This window comes from Coregonus clupeaformis, chromosome 19 (assembly GCF_020615455.1).
Source record: "Coregonus clupeaformis isolate EN_2021a chromosome 19, ASM2061545v1, whole genome shotgun sequence".
In the NCBI taxonomy this organism is placed as follows: Eukaryota; Metazoa; Chordata; class Actinopteri; order Salmoniformes; family Salmonidae; genus Coregonus; species Coregonus clupeaformis.
In genome coordinates, this window is record NC_059210.1 from 38,020,735 (window position 1) to 38,047,164 (window position 26,430).

The 26,430-nt window shown below is 43.4% G+C and overlaps 1 protein-coding gene across 2 annotated transcripts in view; it reads left to right on the forward strand.

Moving 5' to 3' along the window:
- Window positions 1-2,338: 2,338 nt before the first annotated feature.
- The window catches only part of rpgrip1l (RPGRIP1 like), a 34,270-nt gene continuing 10,178 nt past the window's right edge, over window positions 2,339-26,430 (forward strand). For both annotated transcript variants that reach the window (XM_041837914.2, XM_041837915.2), the window contains exons 1-21: window positions 2,339-2,445; window positions 2,952-3,047; window positions 3,129-3,273; window positions 5,069-5,195; window positions 5,422-5,608; window positions 5,918-6,023; window positions 6,199-6,342; window positions 8,255-8,360; window positions 8,570-8,716; window positions 8,995-9,068; window positions 9,179-9,318; window positions 9,418-9,524; window positions 12,161-12,211; window positions 12,372-12,551; window positions 12,746-12,863; window positions 13,012-13,464; window positions 17,262-17,404; window positions 17,583-17,964; window positions 18,851-19,110; window positions 19,478-19,639; window positions 24,670-24,841. In XM_041837914.2, coding sequence (XP_041693848.1) covers window positions 2,960-3,047; window positions 3,129-3,273; window positions 5,069-5,195; window positions 5,422-5,608; window positions 5,918-6,023; window positions 6,199-6,342; window positions 8,255-8,360; window positions 8,570-8,716; window positions 8,995-9,068; window positions 9,179-9,318; window positions 9,418-9,524; window positions 12,161-12,211; window positions 12,372-12,551; window positions 12,746-12,863; window positions 13,012-13,464; window positions 17,262-17,404; window positions 17,583-17,964; window positions 18,851-19,110; window positions 19,478-19,639; window positions 24,670-24,841 — 3,292 coding nt within the window. In that variant the 5' untranslated portion in view covers window positions 2,339-2,445; window positions 2,952-2,959. The remainder of the gene's footprint in view (window positions 2,446-2,951; window positions 3,048-3,128; window positions 3,274-5,068; window positions 5,196-5,421; window positions 5,609-5,917; window positions 6,024-6,198; window positions 6,343-8,254; window positions 8,361-8,569; window positions 8,717-8,994; window positions 9,069-9,178; window positions 9,319-9,417; window positions 9,525-12,160; window positions 12,212-12,371; window positions 12,552-12,745; window positions 12,864-13,011; window positions 13,465-17,261; window positions 17,405-17,582; window positions 17,965-18,850; window positions 19,111-19,477; window positions 19,640-24,669; window positions 24,842-26,430) is intronic.

Genomic DNA, 26,430 nt, shown 5'->3' on the forward strand with positions numbered 1-26,430 from the left:
TGGTAGGCTTTGTTACTTTGGTCCCAGCTCTCTGCAGGTCATTCACTAGGTCCCCCCGTGTGGTTCTGGGATTTTTGCTCACCGTTCTTGTGATCATTTTGACCCCACAGGGTGAGATCTTGTGTGACCCCTAGAGGGAGGGAGATTATCAGTGGTCTTGTATGTCTTCCATTTCCTAATAATTGCTCCCACAGCTGATTTCTTCAAACCAAGCTGCTTACCCATTGCAGATTCAGTCTCCCAGCCTGGGTGCAGGTCTACAATTTTGTTTCTGGTGTCCTTTGACAGCCCTTTGGTCGGCCAAAGTGGAGCTTGGAGTGTGACTGTTTGAGGTTGTGGACAGGTGTCTTTTATACTGATAACAAGTTCAAACGTGCCATAATACACGTAACGAGTGGAGGACAGAGGAGCCTTTTAAAGAAGAAGTTACAGGTCTGTGAGAGCCAGAAATCTTGCTTGTTTGTAGGTGACCAAATACTTATTTTCCACCATAATTTGCAATAAATTCATTAAAAAATCCTACAATGTGATTTTCTGGATATTTTTTTTCCTCAATTTGTCTGTCATAGTTGACGGTACCTTAAATTACAGGCCTCTCTCATCTTTTTAAGTGGGAGAACTTGCACAATTGGTGGCTGACTAAATACTTTTTTCCCCCACTGTATATATATATATATATATATATATATATTTTTTTTTATAGGTGTATAGCCTGCCATAAACTATAAAATAATAGATTTATGTGAATGTAGGCCTACAGTATGGATGTGGCATGCCGACAGGGATAACATAACAATAAATTAGCAATACAGAGATAAAGTATGTAAAGTATTCACCCTTTCTTCTGACCTTGTTCACTTTTTTATTTTCACTCGTTTCGTTTCACTAACCTCTCTGGTTTCTACCCGACAACAGGATCTGACCCGCTGCCCCTAGTGACACTCATCTGAATAAATTGAATAGAACCAGAGACAGCTAGGACACATTGGGGGGGAAATCTCCCTATATTACAATGGGGGAGGGAGGGAGGGGAAAGGAGGCGTGAACAAAGAGCCCTTTACATGCTCGTCTGATCATGTGCTTGACAGTTCTGTTCTGCAGTGGAGGGGGTACGGCCTGTTGAACAAAAGGTTGAAAAGCATCATGGAACTCAACGACAGGCCAGCTCTGACAGTCAAACTAAGACTGACCTGACAGACAGACAGACAGACAGACAGACAGACTGCCTTGCCTTCGCTCCACAGCAGACCCACCTCCAAAACGAAAAAGCACCCTGACCCACTCCAACCCTCCGATAAAGGAGAGATGGGGGGGGGGTCAAAGGTTAGGATTTAAGGAGGCAGCCATGAGAGGAGACTGTCATGCCCCAGTGCTCTCTGCGTGGCAGACCTAGAGAGGAGCATGCAGAGTGAACTCATTCTGTCCAGTCCGGCTCATCTCAGCCTTCTAAATTAGCCCCATTGCCAATTCATGAAAGGCAGAGAGCTGACAGTTTGCCTGTTATAGTATCTGAAGATTATGCCTTTGTTAAATGGTTTTCATGAAGAAATGGAATGTGTTTATGTTAGTATCCAGAGGGAAGGTTTTGGGTGTAACGCCACATCCAGCAGACCGGAAGTGTCTTGGAGACTGGGGATTGGCCAGAAGAGGTCAGCTTCGTTGTTTATAAATAGGGGGGTTAGGCGAGGAAGACGTCAGAACGGCCATGGCAATCGGGGACCCGTTCTCCGGGTGTCATGTCACCTGTCATTTATGCTGTAACCTCGTGATTTTATTAAAAGCCTCTAACACGATGCAGCATAAAACGGACTCTTTGTTGACAGCAATAATGACCACCATTCATCAGATACGACACTGTCAAATCCCTGGCTGTAAACCAGGGCTTTTTTTCCATCTCAGATTACAAATAGGCCTACATGCAAAGTTTTGGGATTATGAATAGAACAGGACCTGAGTGGTAGCCCTGCTGCTTCCATTCACAGAGGATGGTCAGAGGGAAAGAAATGGCTCCATTTCAGATGAAAAGGAGAAACAAACGAACCATGAAAAGGCATAGAAAGGATAGTATCAAACATAATAACATTCATTAACTTCATTATAAAATTCCCTAAACACTTAGGCTACAGCATTACTGATCTTGTAGGCCTACATTAGAGACAGTGTAAAAGACAGACACACAATGCATAGGAACATTAACTGAATTAATGTGCAAATAATGCCTATCAGCATTACAAAAGTAGGCTACTGTACCAAATACTTTTAGATACTGACTGCACCAAAGATTTTGGAATACTCACTCGCCTCTTCCTCTCTGACTGTAGGCTACTCGTCCACTCCTGAAACTACATATCCAATGATTCTTTCGAAACGCATGCGCACATGGGAACAGGAAGAAGGTTGTTTACTAGCAACTGTCGCTGAGGAGGGAAATGTTTATGTGAAACGGTAAGAAATGTTTAGGGAATTGATAGTTAACTGTCAAAATAATGCATGTATGTTTTACACTTGGACAGATATTTTTAAACTTAACAATAGCTAGCTTGTTAGCTTGCTTAGTCAATCTAAAACTAGTTAATTGATACTTGGCATCAGATTCGAGCTGCTTGTTTCGCTAGCTAGCTAACGTTACTTTAGGCAGCCAAACTTAGCTACCTAGACTATTTGTGAGCTCAGTCTTTTGACCTAGAAAGATAGAAACTGATTAAGCTAGTAGGGCAAGAATAAGATGTATACCTATTCTAGGCAGTGATAGCGACTAACTAGTAGTTGCATGGTTTTCCTCTGTCCTTCCTAGCTACAACAAGTCACATTTAGCTAGTAAAGCAACTAAGTATTACAGTGGGGCAGGCTATGCCCTTTTAGGAGGCTGTGTCCAAGAAGAGGCTGTGTCCTGTTAGTTGTCTTTCATTGATGGGTTGTAACTATAATGTCTCTCAACCTTTTATTTCCAGATTGAACCATGTCTGCATTTGCTGACGAAACGGCGGGCGATGTGCCCGTTAAAGACATCACCCTAAATCTCACTCAGGTTGGAGTGGGATTACCAGGTTAGTAATGGCTTGAACTTCTCCTTACTTTACCTTATATTTGTCTCTAAACTGGCGGTAACTTCCTGGCTCTGTTTGCAGAGTCGCTGATGGCCCAGAATGCCCGTGCAAGGCAGGCGATCTCACGGGTGAGCAGGGAGGAGCTGGAAGACCGGTTCCTACGGCTCCATGAGGAAAACCTGCTCCTCAAACAACACACCCACAAACAGGAAGACAAAATCAAGAGGTGGGAACTGAACTCCTGCATACACACAAACACACACACACACACACTTGAATAAAGGTTTCAATCCCAATGCATACCCCTACAGTATCAAACCTTAGCGTCTGAGAATACTTCATACAGTGGGGAAAAAAGTATTTAGTCAGCCACCAATTGTGCAAGTTCTCCCACTTAAAAAGATGAGAGAGGCCTGTAATTTTCATCATAGGTACACGTCAACTATGACAGACAAATTGAGATTTTTTTTCTCCAGAAAATCACATTGTAGGATTTTTAATGAATTTATTTGCAAATTATGGTGGAAAATAAGTATTTGGTCACCTACAAACAAGCAAGATTTCTGGCTCTCACAGACCTGTAACTTCTTCTTTAAGAGGCTCCTCTGTCCTCCACTGTTACGTGTATTAATGGCACCTGTTTGAACTTGTTATCAGTATAAAAGACACCTGTCCACAACCTCAAACAGTCACACTCCAAACTCCACTATGGCCAAGACCAAAGAGCTGTCAAAGGACACCAGAAACAAAATTGTAGACCTGCACCAGGCTGGGAAGACTGAATCTGCAATAGGTAAGCAGCTTGGTTTGAAGAAATCAACTGTGGGAGCAATTATTAGGAAATGGAAGACATACAAGACCACTGATAATCTCCCTCGATCTCTCCACGCAAGATCTCACCCTGTGGGGTCAAAATGATCACAAGAACGGTGAGCAAAAATCCCAGAACCACACGGGGGACCTAGTGAATGACCTGCAGAGAGCTGGGACCAAAGTAACAAAGCCTACCATCAGTAACACACTACGCCGCCAGGGACTCAAATCCTGCAGTGCCAGACGTGTCCCCCTGCTTAAGCCAGTACATGTCCAGGCCCGTCTGAAGTTTGCTAGAGTGCATTTGGATGATCCAGAAGAGGATTGGGAGAATGTCATATGGTCAGATGAAACCAAAATATAACTTTTTGGTAAAAACTCAAATCGTCGTGTTTGGAGGACAAAGAATGCTGAGTTGCATCCAAAGAACACCATACCTACTGTGAAGCATGGGGGTGGGAAACATCATGCTTTGGGGCTGTTTTTTCTGCAAAGGGACCAGGACGACTGATCCGTGTAAAGGAAAGAATGAATGGGGCCATGTATCGTGATATTTTGAGTGAAAACCTCCTTCCATCAGCAAGAGCATTGAAGATGAAACGTGGCTGGGTCTTTCAGCATGACAATGATCCCAAACACACCGCCCAGGCAACGAAGGAGTGGCTTCGTAAGAAGCATTTCAAGGTCCTGGAGTGGCCTAGCCAGTCTCCAGATCTCAACCCCATAGAAAATCTTTGGAGGGAGTTGAAAGTCTGTGTTGCCCAGCGACAGCCCCAAAACATCACTGCTCTAGAGGAGATCTGCATGGAGGAATGGGCCAAAATACCAGCAACAGTGTGTGAGAACCTTGTGAAGACTTACATAAAACGTTTGACCTGTGTCATTGCCAACAAAGGGTATATAACAAAGTATTGAGAAACTTTAGTTATTGACCAAATACTTATTTTCCACCATAATTTGCAAATAAATTCATAAAAACTCTTACAATGTGATTTTCTGGATTTTTTTTCTCATTTTGTCTGTCATAGTTGACGTGTACCTATGATGAAAATTACAGGCCTCTCTCATCTTTTTAAGTGGGAGAACTTGCACAATTGGTGGCTGACTAAATACTTTTTTTCCCCACTGTATGTGGATTTCTAACCCTTTCCTCTGCTCCCATTATATGGAAGCTCTAACTTATTCCATCTCACCTTGGCTTTTCACAGGATGGCCACGAAGCTGGTGCGCTTGGTGAAGGACCGTCGGCGGGTGGAGCAGGTGGCTGCAGGCGGGGTGCGTCCAGGAGGCAGGGACGTGGAGTTAGAGGAGATGATGGAGGAGCTGCAGGAGAAGGTGGACCACTTTGAAAATAAGTGAATGCGTCCCAAATGGCACCCTTATTATTCCCTATATAGTGCACTAGTTTTTACTAGGGTTCTGGTCAAAAGTAGTGCAGGAATAGTGTGCCATTTGGGACACAGACAGTGTTTCCATGTGCTATCTTCTGGGATTTCAAATTCGCATCTTGTTGATTTGTATGTTTTGTTTATTTGCAACCCCAAATAAAATCGAATTCAAGGTCCAGGAGTTGCAGATGCAGAATGAGGGCCTGAAGCAGCGTCTGCTGGCCGCCAAACAGCAACTGCAGACGCAGAGCAAACGACCCACCCCCTACGGCCATGTCCAATCACGCGTCAACACGGGTCTGCGGAGGCTAAGGGAGGACACGGTCACACTAACTCAGCTAACCCCTACTGCCCCCAGAGGTGAATAGAAACAGAATATAGATACTTTATTGTCCATTTGGTTAGAACAGAAATTCATATTCTGCCTTTTTCCCAACCCCCAGAAACACACACATGTTGAGAGTCTGTCATGTATGATGTATATATGATGTCTATGCTTTATACTCTGGCCCACAAAGCCTCAAACTCTGGGGCATGCCTGTGTTGCCATGTGGTAATTTTAGCAGTATCCCCCCCCCCCCCATCCGTTAATGCACATTTTTGTTCTTGCCCTGCACTAACACACCTGATTAAACTGTAAGCCTTGATGTGTCTGTGTGTCCCCCCCAGGACCCATGAGTGTGGAGGTGGAGGTGAGTGGCAGGCCACCCCAGGGTCTACTGCCCAGATACGGACACAGTCTGCTGGACGACGCCAGAGCTGAGATCTGTAACCTGTATGTACGGTTCTCATCAGCTAAACTGTGAAGGATTCAGTGCCTCTGTAGTGTTTTTGCTCCATGTTAGCAACGTTCCATCCATTATGGTAATGCCTTTCTCTCTCTCTCTCTCTCTCTTCTCTCTTTCTTTCTCTCCTCTCTCTGCCACTCCCTCTCTCTCTGTGTCTGTTAGTGAGAATGTGATCGAGACTCAACGGTCTCACATAGAGGAGATGGACAGAGCAGCAGAGCTGCTGAGAGACCAGCTGAGGAGGAAGGAGAGGGAGTTTGAGGAATCACTCCTCCACCTGAGAGAGCAGCAGACCACTGGACAGAGGTAACATATACAGTTGAAGTCTGAAGTTTACATACACTTAGGTTGGAGTCATTAAAACTTGTTTTTCAACCACTCCACAAATGTCTTGTTAACAAACTATAGTTTTGGCAAGTCGGTTAGGACATCTACTTTGTGCATGACACAAGTAATTTTTCCAACAATTGTTTACAGACAGAGTATTTCACATATAATTCACTGTATCACAATTCCAGTGGGTCAGAAGTTTACATACACTAAGTTGACTGTGCCTTTAAACAGCTTGGAAAATTCCAGAAAATGATGTAATGGCTTTAGAAGCTTCTGATAGGCTAATTGACATAATTTGAGTCAATTGGAGGTGTACCTGTGGATGTATTTCAAGGCCTACCTTCAACCTCAGTGCCTCTTTGCTTGACATCATGGGAAAATCTAAAGAAATCAGCCAAAACCTCAGAAAAAACATTGTAGACCTCCACAAGTCTGGTTCATCCTTGGGAGGAATTTCCAAACGCCTGAAGGTACCACGTTCATCTGTACAAACAATAGTACGCAAGTATAAACACCATGGAACCACACAGCCGTCATACCGCTCAGGAAGGAGACACGTTCTGTCTCCTAGAGATGAACGTACTTTGGTGTGAAAAGTGCAAATCAATCCCAGAACAACAGCAAAGGACCTTGTGAAGATGCTGGAGGTAACAGGTACAAAAGTATCTATATCCACAGTAAAACGAGTCCTATATCGACATAACCTGAAAGGCCGCTCAGCAAGGAAGAAGCCATTGCTCCAGAACCGCCATAAAAAAGCCAGACTACGGTTTGCAACTGCACATGGGGACAAAGATCGTACTTTTTGGAGAAATGTCCTCTGGTCTGATGATACAAAAATAGAACTGTTTGGCCATAATGACCATCGTTATGTTTGGAGGAAAAAGGGGAAGGCTTGCAAGCCGAAGAACATCATCCCAACCGTGAAGCACGGGGTGGCAGCATCATGCTGTGGGGGTGATTTGCTGCAGGAGGGACTGGTGCACTTCACAAAGTAGATGGCATCATGAGGAAGGAAAAGTATGTGGATATATTGAAGCAACATCTCAAGACATCAGTCAGGAAGTTAAAGCTTGGTTGCAAATGGGTCTTCCAAATGGACAATGACCCCAAGCATACTTTCAAAGTTGTGGCAAAATGGCTTAAGGACAACAAAGTCAAGGTATTGGAGTGGCCATCACAAAGCCCTGACCTCATTCCTATAGAAAATGTGTGGGCAGAACTGAAAAAGCGTGTGTGAACAAGGAGGCCTACAAACCTGACTCAGTTACACCAGCTCTGTCAGGAGGAATGGGCCAAAAGTCACCCAACTTATTGTGGGAAGCTTGTGGAAGGCTACCCGAAACGTTTGACCCAAGTTAAACAATTTAAAGGCAATGCAACCAAATACTAATTGAGCGTATGTAAACTTCTGACCCACTGGGAATGTGATGAAAGAAATAAAAGCTGAAATAAATCATTCTCTCTACTATTATTCTGACATTTCACATTCTTAAAATAAAGTGGTGATCCTAACTGACCTAAGACAGGGAATTTATACTAGGATTAAATGTCAGGAATTGTGAAAAACTGAGTTTAAATTTATTTGGCTACGATGTAAACTTCCGACTTCAACTGTAGCTACTCTGTATCCTAACAATATACTCCAACAACTCCATTGAGCATGTTATTTCAAACCTTTTGAAAATGTTGTCACAAAAATATATATATGGGGGATTGGAAATGATGCAGACAATTACATTGATGGAAGCTACAGTCTATCTGCAATATTAAAGCTGATCTACCCCCAAAGATAATTCAAAAAATTAACGTAGAAAATACACACACACTATATGGGGAAAAGTGATCAAAAGCATACCTATGTATTGTGTTGTGGTGTCTCCAGGTCTACTATCAAGGACAACGTGGAGATGATCCGGCTGCAGAAGCAGCTGGTTGAGAAGGGCAACGCGTTCACTGTGCTCGAGGGCAGATTCCTCCAACTCCAAGAGGTGAAACACAACAGCATGTTCCAGGAGACACTAGTTGATTAGCAATGCTCTAGCACAGGGGTGGGCAAACTTTGGGAAAACATTTTGGTCTCGCCAGCACATTCTATTCAATAGTCGTCATGGAAACTTCAAATAACTTGTTATTTCGAAAGAACACATACTATTTAAACCCAGTCACCATGGTAATGACCCCTATGTTGTGATTGCAGAGTCAGAGGACCATGAAGGCCAGTCATGAAGCTGTGATGGCCAAGATGGACGAGCTAACGGGCCATCTGAAAGACGAGCGACTGAGGAGTCTGGACCTGGAGAGCCATCTACAGGCCAACTCATTCTCACAGAGAAGGACAGAGGAGGTAACCTTGCAATACATTTGGGGCTGGTTTCCCAGACACAGATTAAGCCAAGTCCTCCACTAAAAAAGCCCTTTCAATGGAGATTCTCCATTGAGCATGCTTTATAGTCCTGGACTCTGTTTAATCTGTGTCTGGGAAAACAGCCATTTGGTGTAGTCCTTTAGTAGGCTCTCTTATCCAGAGCAATTTGATGAGGCTGATACAATCTCATAACATCGTAGTGAAACTCTTGGCTAACCTCTTGGCTAATGAACTATCCTCTTTTTAATGAAACACAGTTGCAGGAGCGAATCCATGACCTGGAGAAGGAGAGAGAGCTGCTAAAGGAGAACTGTGATAAACTAATTAACAGGTGAGGGATTTCACTCCACGTTTGTATTTTTCTTTGCATGTTGAAATCCTATATTGAAATTTTTTTCTGTATGACCATTTTGTGGATTATATTTTGTTTTGTGTTCCCAGTGCTTTTGACGTAACCCAGGAACAGAAATATAGGACGCGAGAGCAGCAGCTGAAACTACAAATAGCCCAGCTAGAGGTGGCACTGAAGTCTGACCTGACAGACAAAAACGAGATTCTGGACAAGATCAAGGTTGAAAGAGGTATCTGTCGACCAGGACCTTTGTCTCTTTAAAATATTTTTGTGTGTATTCACATTTACAAACATTTTTTATTTTTATTTCATTTATTATTATTTATAGATATGAATGAAAAATGTATTCAAGAAAATAAAGAGATTCAGCTTCGGTTCCTGGAGCAAAAGCAGCAGTTGGATGAAATAAAGGATCGAATGAAGTTCTACACCAAGGTACAGGAACCGGTTCTTACTCCAAATAAGAATGAATTAGTTTTTTGTGTGCACATACAGTGGGGAGAACAAGTATTTGATACACTGCCGATTTTGCAGGTTTTCCTACTTACAAAGCATGTAGAGGTCTGTCATTTTTATCATAGGTACACTTCAACTGTGAGAGACGGAATCGAAAACAAAAATCCAGAAAATCACATTGTATGATTTTTAAGTAATGAATTTGCATTTTATTGCATGACATAAGTATTTGATCACCTACCAACCAGTAAGAATTCCGGCTCTCACAGACCTGTTAGTTTTTCTTTAAGAAGTCCTCCTGTTCTCCACTCATTACCTGTATTAACTGCACCTGTTTGAACTCGTTACCTGTATAAAAGACACCTGTCCACACACTCAATCAAACAGACTCCAACCTCTCCACAATGGCCAAGACCAGAGAGCTGTGTAAGGACATCAGGGATAAAATTGTAGACCTGCACAAGGCTGGGATGGGCTACAGGACAATAGGCAAGCAGCTTGGTGAGAAGGCAACAACTGTGGCGCAATTATTAGAAAATGGAAGAAGTTCAAGATGACGGTCAATTACCCTCGGTCTGGGGCTCCATGCAAGATCTCACCTCGTGGGGTATCAATGATCATGAGGAAGGTGAGGGATCAGCCCAGAACTACACGGCAGGACCTGGTCAATGACCTGAAGAGAGCTGGGACCACAGTCTCAAAGAAAACCATTAGTAACACACTACGGCGTCATGGATTAAAATCCTGCAGCGCATGCAACGTCCAGAAAATCACATTGTATGATTTTTAAGTAATTCATTTGCATTTTATTGCATGACATAAGTATTTGATACATCAGAAAAGCAGAACTTAATATTTGGTACAGAAACCTTTGTTTGCAATTACAGAGATCATATGTTTCCTGTAGGTCTTGACCAGGTTTGCACACACGGCAGCAGGGATTTTGGCCCACTCCTCCATACAGACCTTCTCCAGATCCTTCAGGTTTCGTGGATGTCGCTGGGCAATACAGACTTTCAGCTCCCTCCAAAGATTTTCTATTGGGTTCAGGTCTGGAGACTGGCTAGGCCACTCCAGGACCTTGAGATGCTTCTTACGGAGCCACTCCTTAGTTGCCCTGGCTGTGTGTTTCGGGTCGTTGTCATGCTGGAAGACCCAGCCACGACCCATCTTCAATGCTCTTACTGAGGGAAGGAGGTTGTTGGCCAAGATCTTGCGATACATGGCCCTATCCATCCTCCCCTCAATACGGTGCAGTCGTCCTGTCCCCTTTGCAGAAAAGCATCCCCAAAGAATGATGTTTCCACCTCCATGCTTCACAGTTGGGATGGTGTTCTTGGGGTTGTACTCATCCTTCTTCTTCCTCCAAACACGGCGAGTGGAGTTTAGACCAAAAAGCTCTATTTTTGTCTCACCAGACAACATGACCTTCTCCCATTCCTCCTCTGGATCATCCAGATGGTCATTGGCAAACTTCAGACGGGCCTGGACATGCGCTGGCTTGAGCAGGGGGACCTTGCGTGCGCTGCAGGATTTTAATCCATGACGGCGTAGTGTGTTACTAATGGTTTTCTTTGAGACTGTGGTCCCAGCTCTCTTCAGGTCATTGACCAGGTCCTGCCGTGTAGTTCTGGGCTGATCCCTCACGTTCCTCATGATCATTGATGCCCCACGAGGTGAGATCTTGCATGGAGCCCCAGACCGAGGGTGATTGACCGTCATCTTGAACTTCTTCCATTTTCTAATAATTGTGCCAACAGTTGTTGCCTTCCCACCAAGCTGCTTGCCTATTGTCCTGTAGCCCATCCCAGCCTTGTACAGGTCTACAATTTTATCCCTGATGTCCTTACACAGCTCTCTGGTCTTGGCCATTGTGTAGAGGTTGGAGTCTGTTTGATTGAGTGTGTGGACAAGTCTTTTATACAGGTAACGAGTTCAAACAGGTGCAGTTAATACAGGTAATGAGTGGAGAACAGGAGGGCTTCTTAAACAAAAACTAACAGGTCTGTGAGAGACGAAATTCTTACTGGTTGGTAGGTGATCAAATACTTATGTCATGCAATAAAATGCAAATGAATTACTTAAAAATCATACAATGTGATTTTCTGGATTTTAGATTGTTTGTTTTAGATTCCGTCTCTCACAGTTGAAGTGTACCTATGATCAAAATTACAGACCTCTACATGCTTTGTAAGTAGGAAAACCTGCAAAATCGGCAGTGTATCAAATACTTGTTCTCCCCACTGTATCTGCACCACGTCATTGCTCTCTCGCTCTGCTGTGGGTGCATCTTGCTAGCTGTCACTCATATGGTGAGGGTCTGAAGCTCATTGGTTGAACTGAAATTGCTAGGGGGCTGGCCCACGTTGGGGAAAATGTAGGGAAAATGGCGCTGCACAGCTTCCAGAAAAACGGTTGCTTTCAAACTAGGGATTTTGTGGCCAATTTAGGTAAGACAGTAATTCTGCTTATAGATTATGCATGTATGAACTACACATTGATACATCTAGCCCAAAGCGGGAGGTTTCAAAAATACTTAGTAGTCGCAAATGTTCCGGAGCATGTCTTTAACCAACATGTTTATAGATGTCTTTTAAGGTTTTTTTCTCTTCCAGGAGAGTGAGATCGATGTGGCTGAACTCAGTGAGGCAATGATGCTAGTCAAGGTATTTGGTCATTTAACCTGTCTCTCATCTCTACCTCAAATCATACTATGGGGTCCACTTTGACCATATGCTGCATCACGTTATGCTACCACTCCCATCCACAAAGGGGCACTGTGCATTACAGTTGGCACTGAAGTGAACCCCTTCTCCCCTCCGTCAGGTGCGTAAGTCCCAGAGGAGTGGTGAGCTGGGCTTCCTGGAGCAGGTGGAGGAGGAGGTGCGTGGTGCCACTGAGCGCTCCATGAGGGAGCTACAGGCCACGCACACTGAGACCATCCAGGAGCTGGAGAAGACCAGGAACATGCTCATCGTCCAGCACAAGATCAACAAGGACTACCAGGTCCATGGTTATGCACAGCATGAATCACTTGGACTACACTTAGGGAAGTAGTTAGATATTCCATAACATTTGCAACAAGGATAATTTAATGGTGTCATACATTACACATACTTCAGAAATATAATTTTTGTAGTTTTTTCACTTGATCTGGTGACATACTTTGTAGAAAATGTCACTGTTTTCTTGTGTCTCAGGCGGAAGTTGAAGCGGTGACACGTAAGATGGATGACTCCAAACTGGAGTACGAGCTGAAGTTGGAACGTCTTGCCCAGCTGCTGGACATGAGGGCTGCCAAGATCAACAAACTAGAGGGTGTGGATTTATTCCTACATGATTGTTGTGTACTGTGTTGTGTTGATTTTGTTGTTTTGTGTAGTTTGGTCGTGTCCGGTTTTGTCTTTCTCTCTGTAACTGAAACAGGTTTTCTTGTTTTACTGTACTCTCTCCATTCACTCTGCAGCCAAACTGAAAGACATTGCCTACGGCACCAAAGGCCACGTTTTCAAACCCAACATCACCGACGACGACGTGGCCAACGAGTTTGACGAGACCATTCACCTGGAGCGAGGAGAGAACCTCCTGGAAATCCACATTGGCACCGCAACCCTTTCCCCAGTAGCCCTGGAGATGCTGAGCGACCGCGAGCCCTCCACCTTCTGCACCTATGCCTTCTACGACTTTGAGCTGCAGGCCACGCCTGTGGTCAGGGGCGCCTGGCCGGCATACGACTTCACATCCCAGTATGTGGTGAGGGTGGACGACCTCTTCCTGCAATACCTCCACACGGGTTCGGTCACGCTGGAGCTGCAGCTGGCCCGGGGTATGGACTTCACGACGGTGGCCGCAGGGCAGCTCAGGCTAACGCAACTACTGGAGAATAACGGCAAAGCCCATGGGACCGTACAGCTGGTTGGTGAGTGGAGGGGTTTTATTATGGACCAACTGGATCTCAGGGGTGTCATTTTGGGTTATTTTGAGGATTAACCGAGCATCTCAGGTTTATCAGCTAGGAGGTAGAGTTGCATGTTTATAGTCTCATTCCTCTGGTTTAGCAGTTGCGGTAGATGGACTTCAAATAAAATAAAATAATACAGTGAAATGCTTACTTACAAGCCCTTAACCAACAATGCAGTTCGAGAAATAGAGTTAAGAAAATATTTACTAAATAAAATAAAAAGTAACACAATAAAATAACAATAAAAAGGCTATATACAAGGGGTACCGGTACTGAGTCAATGTGCGGGGGTACAGGTTAGTCGAGATAATTTGTACATGTGGGTAGGGTAAAGTGACTATGCATTAAAAATAAACAGCGAGTAGCAGCAGTGTAAAAACAAAGGGTGGGGGGGGGGTCAATGTAATGTTTTTCTCAGTTACGTGTACCTCTAGTCAGAGCTACAGTACCAGTCAAAAGTTTGGACACACCTACTCATTCCAGGGTTTTTCTTTATTTTTACTATTTTCTACATTGTAGAAGAATAGTGAAGACATCAAAACTATGAAATAACACATATGGAATCATGTAGTAACCAAAAAAGTGTTAAACAAATCAAAATGTATTTTATATTTGAGATTCTTCAAATAGCCACCCTTTGCCTTGATGACAGCTTTGCACACTCTTGGCATTATCTCAACCAGCTTCATGAGGTAGTCACCTGGAATGCATTTCAATTAACAGGTGTGCCTTGTTAAAAGTTAATTTGTGGAATTTCTTTCCTTCTTAATGCGTTTGAGCCAATCAGTTGTGTTGTGACAAGGTAGGGGTGGTATACAGAAGATAGCCATATTTGGTAAAAGACCAAGTCCATATTACGGCAAGAACAGCTCAAATAAGCAAAGAGAAACGACAGTCCATCATTAGTTTAAGACATGAAGGTCAGTCAATCTGGAAAATTTCAATAAATTTTTGCAGTCGCAAAACCATCACGCGCTATGATGAAACTGGCTCTCATGAGGACTGCCACAGGAAAGGAAGACCCAGAGTTACAGTGGGGGAAAAAAGTATTTAGTCAGCCACCAATTGTGCAAGTTCTCCCACTTCAAAAGATGAGAGAGGCCTGTAATTTTCATCATAGGTACACGTCAACTATGACAGACAAATTGAGAAAAAAAAATCCAGAAAATCACATTGTAGGATTTTTAATGAATTTATTTCCAAATTATGGTGGAAAATAAGTATTTGGTCACCTACAAACAAGCAAGATTTCTGGCTCTCACAGACCTGTAACTTCTTCTTTAAGAGGCTCCTCTGTCCTCCACTAGTTACCTGTATTAATGGCACCTGTTTGAACTTGTTATCAGTATAAAAGACACCTGTCCACAACCTCAAACAGTCACACTCCAAACTCCACTATGGCCAAGACCAAAGAGCTGTCAAAGGACACCAGAAACAAAATTGTAGACCTGCACCAGGCTGGGAAGACTGAATCTGCAATAGGTAAGCAGCTTGGTTTGAAGAAATCAACTGTGGGAGCAATTATTAGGAAATGGAAGACATACAAGACCACTGATAATCTCCCTCGATCTGGGGCTCCACGCAAGATCTCACCCTGTGGGGTCAAAATGATCACAAGAACGGTGAGCAAAAATCCCAGAACCACACGGGGGGACCTAGTGAATGACCTGCAGAGAGCTGGGACCAAAGTAACAAAGCCTACCATCAGTAACACACTACGCCGCCAGGGACTCAAATCCTGCAGTGACAGACGTGTTCCCCTGCTTAAGCCAGTACATGTCCAGGCCCGTCTGAAGTTTGCTAGAGTGCATTTGGATGATCCAGAAGAGGATTGGGAGAATGTCATATGGTCAGATGAAACCAAAGTAGAACTTTTTGGTAAAAACTCAACTCGTCGTGTTTGGAGGACAAAGAATGCTGAGTTGCATCCAAAGAACACCATACCTACTGTGAAGCATGGGGGGTGGAAACATCATGCTTTGGGGCTGTTTTTCTGCAAAGGGACCAGGACGACTGATCCGTGTAAAGGAAAGAATGAATGGGGCCATGTATCGTGAGATTTTGAGTGAAAACCTCCTTCCATCAGCAAGGGCATTGAAGATGAAATGTGGCTGGGTCTTTCAGCATGACAATGATCCCAAACACACCGCCCGGGCAACGAAGGAGTGGCTTCGTAAGAAGCATTTCAAGGTCCTGGAGTGGCCTAGCCAGTCTCCAGATCTCAACCCCATAGAAAATCTTTGGAGGGGAGTTGAAAGTCCGTGTTGCCCAGCGACAGCCCCAAAACAGCACTGCTCTAGAGGAGATCTGCATGGAGGAATGGGCCAAAATACCAGCAACAGTGTGTGAAAACCTTGTGAAGACTTACAGAAAACGTTTGACCTGTGTCATTGCCAACAAAGGGTATATAACAAAGTATTGAGAAACTTTTGTTATTGACCAAATACTTATTTTCCACCATAATTTGCAAATAAATTCATAAAAAATCCTACAATGTGATTTTCTGGAAAAAAATATTCTCATTTTGTCTGTCATAGTTGACGTGTACCTATGATGAAAATTACAGGCCTCTCTCATCTTTTTAAGTGGGAGAACTTGCACAATTGGTGGCTGACTAAATACTTTTTTCCCCCACTGTACCTCTGCTGCAGAGGATAAGTTCATTAGAGTTAACTGCACCTCAGATTGCAGCCCAAATAAATGCTTCACAGAGTTCAAGTCACAGACACATCTCAACGTCAACTGTTCAGAGGAGCCTGCGTGAATCAGGCCTTCATGGTCGAATTGCTGCAAAGAAACCACTACTAAAGGACACCAATAAGAAGAAGAGACTTGCTTGGGCCAAGAAACACGAGCAATGGACATTAGACCGGTGGAAATCTGTCCTTTGGTCTGATGAGTCCAAATTTGAGATTTCTGGTTCCAACCGCCGTGTCTTTGTGAGACGCAGAGTAGGTGAAAGGATGATCTCTGCATGTGTGGTTCCCACCGTGAAGCATGGAGGAGGAGGTGTGGGGGTGTTTTGCTTGTGACACTGTCGGTGATTTATTTAGAATTCAAGGCTCACTTAACAAGCATGGCTACCACAGCATTCTGCAGCGATACGCCATCCCATCTGGTTTGCGCTTAGCAGGACTATCATTTGTTTTTCAACAGGACAATGACCCAAAACACACCTCCAGGCTGTGTAAGGGCTGTTTGACCAAGGAGAGTGATTGAGTGCTGCATCAGATGACCTGGCATCCACAATCATCCGACCTCAATCCAATTGAGATGGTTTGGGATGAGTTGGACCGCAGAGTGAAGGAAAAGCAGCCAACAAGTGCTCAGCATATGTGGGAACTCCTTCAAGACTGTTGGAAAAGCATTCCTCATGAAACTGGTTGAGAGAATGCCAAGTGTGCAAAGCTGTCATCAAGGCAAAGGGTGGCTACTTTAAAGAATCTAAAATATTAAATATATTTTGATTTGTTTAACACTTTTTTGTTTACTACATGATTCCATATGTTATTTCATAGTTTTCATGTCTTCACTATTATTCTACAATGTAGAAAATATAAAAAATTAAGAAAAACCCTTGAATGAGTAGGTGTGTCCAAACATTTGACTGGTACTGTATGTAAACTCAAGTTCTCAGGTAGTAATCAAGTGACTACAGTAACTCTGCCCTGTATTCAAGTTTCAATGTTTATTCGGCACGTGTACAGGATACAACGGGTGTAAAACAGTACAGTGAAATTCTCTGTGCTCCTCAGGTGTGGCTGGCGAGGTGCAGTCGTTTGGCTCTGTGGAGTACTGGGTGAGGCTGCGGGTGCCCATGGAGCAGGCTATCCGGCTGTACAAGGAGAGGGTGAAAGCCCTGGGCTACCTCAGATCTGCTCTCAATCATGAACAGCAGGTAGCTTGTGGTCATTATAAACAGAACACAACACAGAACTAGACGAATTGAATAACCACCCTATTTTGGAGGTTCCGTGTTGGTGGTCCATTTTCACAAAAGTTTAGTTAAAATATTTATTTCCTACTTGGCTCATAAATCCTTATTAACCCCACTCTGTTTTCCCATAATCCCTCAGCCGTCCACCTCAACCCTAACCCCCCAGTCAGTATCAGCCGACGGAGGCCTGAACCTGAACGAGCTCAACGTCACCATCCGCTGCTGCAGCAACCTAACGTCCCACCACTGCCAGCGTCAGGGCAACCCACCCAACCCCTACGTGGTCTACCAGTTCTATGACTTCCCAGACCACGACACCTGTATCGTGGCCGACTGCAGCGAGCCCCAGTTTGAGGACCACATGTCCTTCCCCGTGGCCATGGAGGCAGAGCTGGACAGCTACCTGAAGGCGGGGGCTCTGCTGCTCTACGTGTTCGATGACCAGGACACCCAGAGTGAGATGTACCTGGGCAAGGCCAGGGTTCCTCTCCTGTCTCTGGCCCACGACAAGGCCATCACTGGTTAGTTTGAGAGTTAGTTACGGTAGTTTGTTGGAGCAATAGAGACAGTGATCATGATTGGTTTGGTTTGGTTTGTTGTATAATGGTTTGGTCAGTACATTTGTGTTTGGATTTATTTGTATTTATTAAGGATCCCCATTAGGCAGCAGCTACTCTAACTGGGGTCCAGCAACATTAAGGCAGTTATATACAATTACAAATATTACATTACATTTCATAACACTTTACCCAATACATTTACGGTGTTCCCTCAGGCCACTACTCCACTATCACATATTTACAATACAACATCCATGTGTACGTGTGTGGAGAGTGCGTGTCTTATCATGTGTATGTGTGTCTGTGCCTGTGTGTGTGTGTGTGTCTCTTCAGTCCCCGCTGTTCCATAAGGTGTATTTCTATCTGTTTTTAAAAATCGGATTTTACTGCTTGCATCAGTTACCCAATGTGGAACAGAGTTCCATGTAGCCATGGCTCTATGTAGTACTGTGTGCCTCCCATAGTCTGTTCTTGACTTGGGGATTGTGAAGAGACCTTTGGTGGCATGTCTTGTGGGGTATGGATGGGTGTCTGAGCTGTGTGCTAGTAGTTTAAACAGACACCTCTGTGCATTCAGTATGTCAACACTTCTTACAAAAACAAGTAGTGATGAAGTCAATCTCTCCTCCACTTTGAGCCATGAGAGATGTACATGCATATTATTAATGTTAGCTCTCCGTGTACATTTAAGGGCCAGCCGTGCTGCCCTGTTCTGAGCCAATTGTAATTTTCTTCAGTGTTTGTCTGGTTGCCTATTTTATTGAGGTCACACAAGTAACTAATTGTTTTGTGAGATCAGTTGGGCCACTCTGCCCACTGACATCCCCTCTGTGTGTCCACACTTCAGGTACATTTGAGCTGACTGACCCATCCGGCCTCCCAAGTGGCCATATTGACGTGACGCTGAAGTGGAAGTTCACCTATCTCCCTCCTCCCGGCTCCACCATGACTGTAGAACAGGCCAAGTTTGTACCCAAAGAGAGGGCAGTGAATCTAACGACACAAATGGAAGAGGAGATGGAGGAAAAGGAGAAGAGGATGGTGGTGAAAGAAGAGAAATGGGCCAAAGCTCTTCCTCCTCTTCCTGCTTGTTCCACTGCGTCAGAGGTAAGGACAGGTCCTAAGATGGTCATGTTAGCTTGGTCTGGGATTGTTTGAGATGGCCCTAGTGACTGATTCCAGTACAGAAGTAGTATTTATTACAAAATACATTTTATACCATTTCATTTTTCACCATTCTTTTATGCACCCTTTTGCACTATGCACTCTTGTCATCATGATGATCAAATAAAATATGTTTTATATTTTTGCATTTAAGCCTCAGTTTTGGATCTTTCCTATTTTTCGCCAGTGTGCTGGTTTCCATCTTTCTAAGTATACCATTTGATGGGAAAGGATTTCAGTATCTTTGCAGGACGATAGTCAGTTGCCTTTGGATTTTTCATGAAATTGTAACAGATTCTTGTCTCCCAAGGTACCTTTACCTACACCTAGACTACAGACCTTGGTGAAAGAGAAAACGGCAAGCAAAAAAGTCTCATTCGTGGACGTCACAGCTCCTGAAAATGTTTCACGTCCCTCCAATGTGCCTGGAACAGATAAAAGGGAAGGCTCAGAACTACCACCCCTAACAAAGGTACCTTATGTTGTCTCTGAGTTATATTTGATATTAAACACATATCTTAGCTGTAGTAGGGTGAAGGGGGGATTTATTTGCTTCATGTTATAGTTGTGATTTTAGCTTGATTGTGTACAGTGGGGGAAAAAAGTATTTAGTCAGCCACCAATTGTGCAAGTACCCACTTAAAAAGATGAGAGAGGCCTGTAATTTTCATCATAGGTACACGTCAACTATGACAGACAAATTGAGAATTTCTTTTCCAGAAAATCACATTGTAGGATTTTTAATGAATTTATTTGCAAATTATGGTGGAAAATAAGTATTTGGTCACCTACAAACAAGCAAGATTTCTGGCTCTCACAGACCTGTAACTTCTTCTTTAAGAGGCTCCTCTGTCCTCCACTCGTTACCTGTATTAATGGCACCTGTTTGAACTTGTTATCAGTATAAAAGACACCTGTCCACAACCTCACACAGTCACACTCCAAACTCCACTATGGCCAAGACCAAAGAGCTGTCAAAGGACACCAGAAACAAAATTGTAGACCTGCACCAGGCTCGGAAGACTGAATCTGCAATAGGTAAGCAGCTTGGTTTGAAGAAATCAACTGTGGGAGCAATTATTAGGAAATGGAAGACATACAAGACCACTGATAATCTCCCTTGATCTGGGGCTCCACGCAAGATATCACCCCGTGGGGTCAAAATGATCACAAGAACGGTGAGCAAAAATCCCAGAACCACACGGGGGGACCTAGTGAATGACCTGCAGAGAGCTGGGACCAAAGTAACAAAGCCTACCATCAGTAACACACTACGCCGCCAGGGACTTAAATCCTGCAGTGCCAGACGTGTCCTCCTGCTTAAGCCAGTACATGTCCAGACCCGTCTGAAGTTTGCTAGAGTGCATTTGGATGATCCAGAAGAGGATTGGGAGAATGTCATATGGTCAGATGAAACCAAAATAGAACTTTTTGGTAAAAACTCAACTCGTCGTGTTTGGAGGACAAAGAATGCTGAGTTGCATCCAAAGAACACCATACCTACTGTGAAGCATGGGGGTGGAAACATCATGCTTTGGGGCTGTTTTTCTGCAAAGGGACCAGGATGACTGATCCGTGTAAAGGAAAGAATGAATGGGGCCATGTATCGTGAGATTTTGAGTGAAAACCTCCCATCAGCAAGGGCATTGAAGATTAAACGTGGCTGGGTCTTTCAGCATGACAATGATCCCAAACACACCGCCCGGGCAACGAAGGAGTGGCTTCGTAAGAAGCATTTCAAGGTCCTGGAGTGGCCTAGCCAGTCTCCAGATCTCAACCCCATAGAAAATCTTTGGAGGGAGTTGAAAGTCTGTGTTACCCAGCGACAGCCCCAAAACATCACTGCTCTAGAGGAGATCTGCATGGAGGAATGGGCCAAAATACCAGCAACAGTGTGTGAAAACCTTGTGAAGACTTACAGAAAACATTTGACCTGTGTCATTGCCAACAAAGGGTATATAACAAATTATTGAGAAACTTTTGTTATTGACCAAATACTTATTTTCCACCATAATTTGCAAATAAATTCATTAAAAATCCTACAATGTGATTTTCTGGAGAAAAAAAAATCTGATTTTGTCTGTCATAGTTGACGTGTACCTATGATGAAAATTACAGGCCTCTCTCATCTTTTTAAGTGGGAGAACTTGCACAATTGGTGGCTGACTAAATACTTTTTTCCCCCACTGTATACACTGGAACTGTAATGAGACAACCGGACGCCGCACTTGAAGCATTTATAAAATTGCTTTATCCGCTTACTGATAGGCATGCGCCCATCAAGAAACTGACTGTTATAATTGCCAAATCCACATGGATAAATTAGGAATAGCAAATAAGTCTGACAACACAGCAGATTGGCAAACATACAGTAAATTGAGAAATCACGTAACTAAACAAAAAGAAGAAGAAACTATACTATGGAACAAAGATAAATTATATAAAGAAAGCTCTGGAAATTCCAGGCAAAAAGGCTAACTCTGCTCCCTCCTTCTTTGAGGCAGATGGCTTGTTCATAACAAAACCCTTTGATATTGCCAACCACTTTAAGAACTTTTTTGTTGACAAGATTAACAAACTTAGGCATGACATGCAAACAACATATGCTGAGCCTTCATATTCACACATAACGGACCAAATAATGAAAGACAAGCGTTGTAGTTTTCAGTTCTGCAAAGTTGGTGTGGAAGAGGTGAAAAAATTGTTGCTATCTATAAATAAGGACAAGCCACCTGGTACCGACAACCTGGATGGTAAATTGCTGAAGTTGGTAGTGGAATACATTGCGACTCCAGTTTGTCTCATCTTCAATTTAAGCCTAAAATACTGTGTGCCCTCAGGCCTGGAGGGCGGCAAAGGTCATTCCGCTGCCCAAGAATAGCCACTGACCTGGAATAAAGCATGTGCGTCTATGTACGCTGATGACTCAACCATATACACGTCAGCTACGACAGTAAAAAAAAAAGAGGACACCCTTAACATAGCGCTCCATTCAGTTTTAGAATGGGTAACTAGCAATAGGCTGGTGCTAAATATCAAAAAAACTAAAAGCATTGTTTTTGTGACAAGTCACTCACTCAACCCTAAACCTCATTTAGATCTATTACTGAATAATTGAGGAGACTAAACTTCTGGGTGTAACCCTAAAAAGCAAGCTGTCATGGTCAAAACCTATAGACTCAATGGTTGCTAAAATGGGAACAGGTCTGTCCAGGATAAGGCATTGCTCTGGTTTCTAAATCAACCAGGCAGCTCCTACAGGCACTAGTTTTGTCGCACCTGGACTACTGCCCAGTTGTGTGGCCATGTGCGGCAAATAAGGACAGGAAATGTGCAGTTGGTCCAGAATAGAGCAGCACGTATTGCACTTAGATGTACACAAAGGGCGAATGTCAGTGGTATGCATGTCAATCTCTCCTGGCTCAAAGCTGAGGAGAGACTGACTGCATCACTGTTGGTCTTTGTATGAGGTGTTGATGGGTTAAAGGTACCAAACTGTCTGTTCTAACAGTTGGCACACAGTTCGGACACTCATCGGTACCACACAAGATATGCAGCCAGAGGTCTCTTCAAAGTCCCCAGGTCCAGAACAGAGGCTGGGAAACGCAGTATTAAATAGAGCCATGACTACATGGAACTCTCCCTGCCACCCCAGGTAACTCAAGCTAGCAATAAAACAGGATTTAAATTTTTTGAATAATAATAATGATAAAAGAACACCTTACGATGGGGACTGTGAAGAGACACTTTTATATTTTTTATATATATTGTATTTTGCATTGTATTATGTAGATTTTGTACGTTTGCCCACTGACAAAGAAATGATCAATCTATAATTTTAATGGTAGGTTTATTTGAACAGTGAGAGACAGAATAACAACAAAAAAATCCAGAAAAATGTTATAAATTGATTTGCATTTCAATGAGGGAAATAAGTATTTGACCCCCTCTCAATCAGAAAGATTTCTGGCTCCCAGGTGTCTTTTATACAGGTAATGAGCTGAGATTAGGAGCACACTCTTAAAGGGAGTGCTCCTAATCTCAGCTTGTTACCTGTATAAAAGACACCTGTCCACAGAAGCAATCAATCAATCAATCAGATTCCAAACTCTCCACCATGGCCAAGACCAAAGAGCTCTCCAAGGATGTCAGGGACAAGATTGTAGACCTACCCAAGGCTGGAATGGGCTACAAGACCATCGCCAAGCAGCTTGGTGAGAAGGTGACAACAGTTGGTGCGATTTATTCGCAAATGGAAGAAACACAAAATAACTGTCAATCTCCCTCGGCCTGGGGCTCCATGCAAGATCTCACCTCGTGGAGTTGCAATGATCATGAGAACGGTGAGGAATCAGCCCAGAACTACACGGGAGGATCTTGTCAATGATCTCAAGGCAGCTGGGACCATAGTCACCAAGAAAACAATTGGTAACACACTACGCCGTGAAGGACTGAAATCCTGCAGCGCCTGCAAGGTCCCCCTGCTCAAGAAAGCACATATACATGCCTGTCTGAAGTTTGCCAATGAACATCTGAATGATTCAGAGGAGAACTGGGTGAAAGTGTTGTGGTCAGATGAGACCAAAATCGAGCTCTGGCTTGGAGGAGGAGGAATGCTGCCTATGACCCCAAGAACACCATCCCCACCGTCAAACATGGAGGTGGAAACATTATGCTTTGGGGGTGTTTTTCTGCTAAGGGGACAGGACAACTTCACCGCATCAAAGGGACGATGGACGGGGCCATGTACCGTCAAATCTTGGGTGAGAACCTCCTTCCCTCAGCCAGGGCATTGAAAATGGGTTGTGGATGGGTATTCCAGCATGACAATGACCCAAAACACACGGCCAAGGCAACAAAGGAGTGGCTCAAGAAGAAGCACATTAAGGTCCTGGAGTGGCCTAGCCAGTCTCCAGACCTTAATCCCATAGAAAATCTGTGGAAGGAGCTGAAGGTTCGAGTTGCCAAACGTCAGCCTCAAAACCTTAATGACTTGGAGAAGATCTGCAAAGAGGAGTGGGACAAAATCCCTCCTGAAATGTGTGCAAACCTGGTGGCCAACTACAAGAAACGTCTGACCTCTGTGATTGCCAACGGGTTTTGCCACCAAGTACTAAATCATGTTTTGCAGAGGGGTCAAATACTTATTTCCCTCATTAAAATGCAAATCAATTTATAACATTTTTTACATGCGTTTTTCTGGATTTTGTTGTTGTTATTCTGTCTCTCACTGTTCAAATAAACCTACCATTAAAATTATAGACTGATCATGTCTTTGTCAGTGGGGAAACGTACAGAATCAGCAGGGGATCAAATACTTTTTTCCCTCACTGTATGTATGTATGTATTATTTGTTTGTTTGTTTCCTGTTTGGAGCCCAGGAAGAGTATTAGGGATCCTAATAAAATACTAAATTCAATGTAATGATTAAGCTGCATTTAGAGCTACTGTCTGTGAGATTCTGTGAGGGTTACATGCATAATACTGTCATGTACTCCACAGGTTGTCTCAGTGTCACAGGTAGCACCAGTACCAGCTCTGCCTCAGAGCACCACAGAGGAAGAAGATGATGAGGAAGAGTCTCCCTTCTCTGAGGGTCAGGTCATCGCAGCCAGATCTCAGTCCACCTCGGACGAATCAGAAATGTCAGAAGAGATTCTCGAACAGATAGAAGGTAAGCTCACTAACAACCACAACGGAGAAACAATAATAACAACCAGTTTTCTATTTTTCTTTGTCCACTGATAATTCAGCCAGGTACTAGCCAGGTACTATGTAAGGAATTTAGTTTTTCCCCCCTGCTTTCTATGTTGTGTTTTGGAGTGCAGCTACCTATTTTTCTGCTTCTTGCATCAATTTCTTATTTAGATTTCAGCAAGGCCTTTTCTACTACTTGTTTACAAAAGAAACCAAAACTATAATAAAACTCTTCATATCTGATTTCATTCTTACTGGCTCTTCAGCCACAGCCCCAAATCCCCCATGGATCCTCAGGAAACAAGTACTTACTGTTGTTGCCGTGTATTATCTTTCAAGTGCAAACAGCCCATGTTGTTTGCTGGCATGCTTCTTCACCAGAGAACCATAAATATTCAATGCTGTTGCCAATAGTCTTCAGGCTGGGTATGGCTGGCTGTCAATGTTAATTCTGACCTTGAGTAGTATGAGAGAGACACCCCCCTTTAAAGTTCAGCATTGCTACATCTCACTCCGTCTGCAGGGATGGGCAACTGGGCCGCCCTTTTGTAGGCCCGCAGATACATTTACACAAAATAAAAAATATTTGTGGTGGGGGAGGACTCAGTCGGGGTCTCAACTTACTGTTGAGAGTTAAAATAGTAGAATCCACAAGGTGCAATTTCTAAATGTGGTTGTGCATCAGCAGTTTTTCTCTTGTTATGTCAGTCAATGACAGTCAGTTAATTAGCCCATGTCAGCATTTTTTTTTTTATTGGTTAATTAATCTAGTGGCCAGCTATCTAAACTTGTAGTAATCCAGGGTTTTTTCTGAATATAAAAGTATTGGGCGGGCCGCCTAAGTGTTTTTTCGGGCCACCTATGTCCAAACAGTAAAAAAAAATATATATATATATATACATTGCATTTGGAAAGTATTCAGACCCCTTGACTTTTTCCACATTTTGTACGTTATAGCCTTATTCTAAATTTGATTAAATACTTTTTTTTCCTCATCAATCTACACACAATACCCCATAATGACAAAGTGAAAACAGGTTTTTAGAATTCTTTGCAAATTTATAAAAAATAGAAAACAGAAATACCTTATTTACATAAGTATTCAGACCTTTTGCTATGAGTCTCGAAATGTAACTCAGGTGCATCCTGTTTCCATTGATCATCCTTGAAATGTGAAATGAGTACACCTGTGGTAAATTCAATTGATTGAACATGATTTGGAAAGGCACACACATGTGTATATAAGGTCCCACAGTTGACAGTGCATGTCAGAGCAAAAACCAAGCCATAAGGTCAAAGGAATTGTCCGTAGAGCTCCGAGATAGGATTGTGTCGAGGCACAGATCTGGGGAAGGGTACCAAAAAATTCTGCAGCATTGAAGGTCCACAAGAACACAGTGGCCTCCATCATTCTTAAATGGAAGAAGTTTGGAACCACCAAGACTCTTCCTAGAGCTGGCCGCCCGGCCAAACTGAACAATCGTGGGAGAAGGGCCTTGGTCAGGGAGGTGACCAAGAACCCGATGGTCACTCTGACAGAGCTCCAGAGTTCCTCTGTGGAGATGG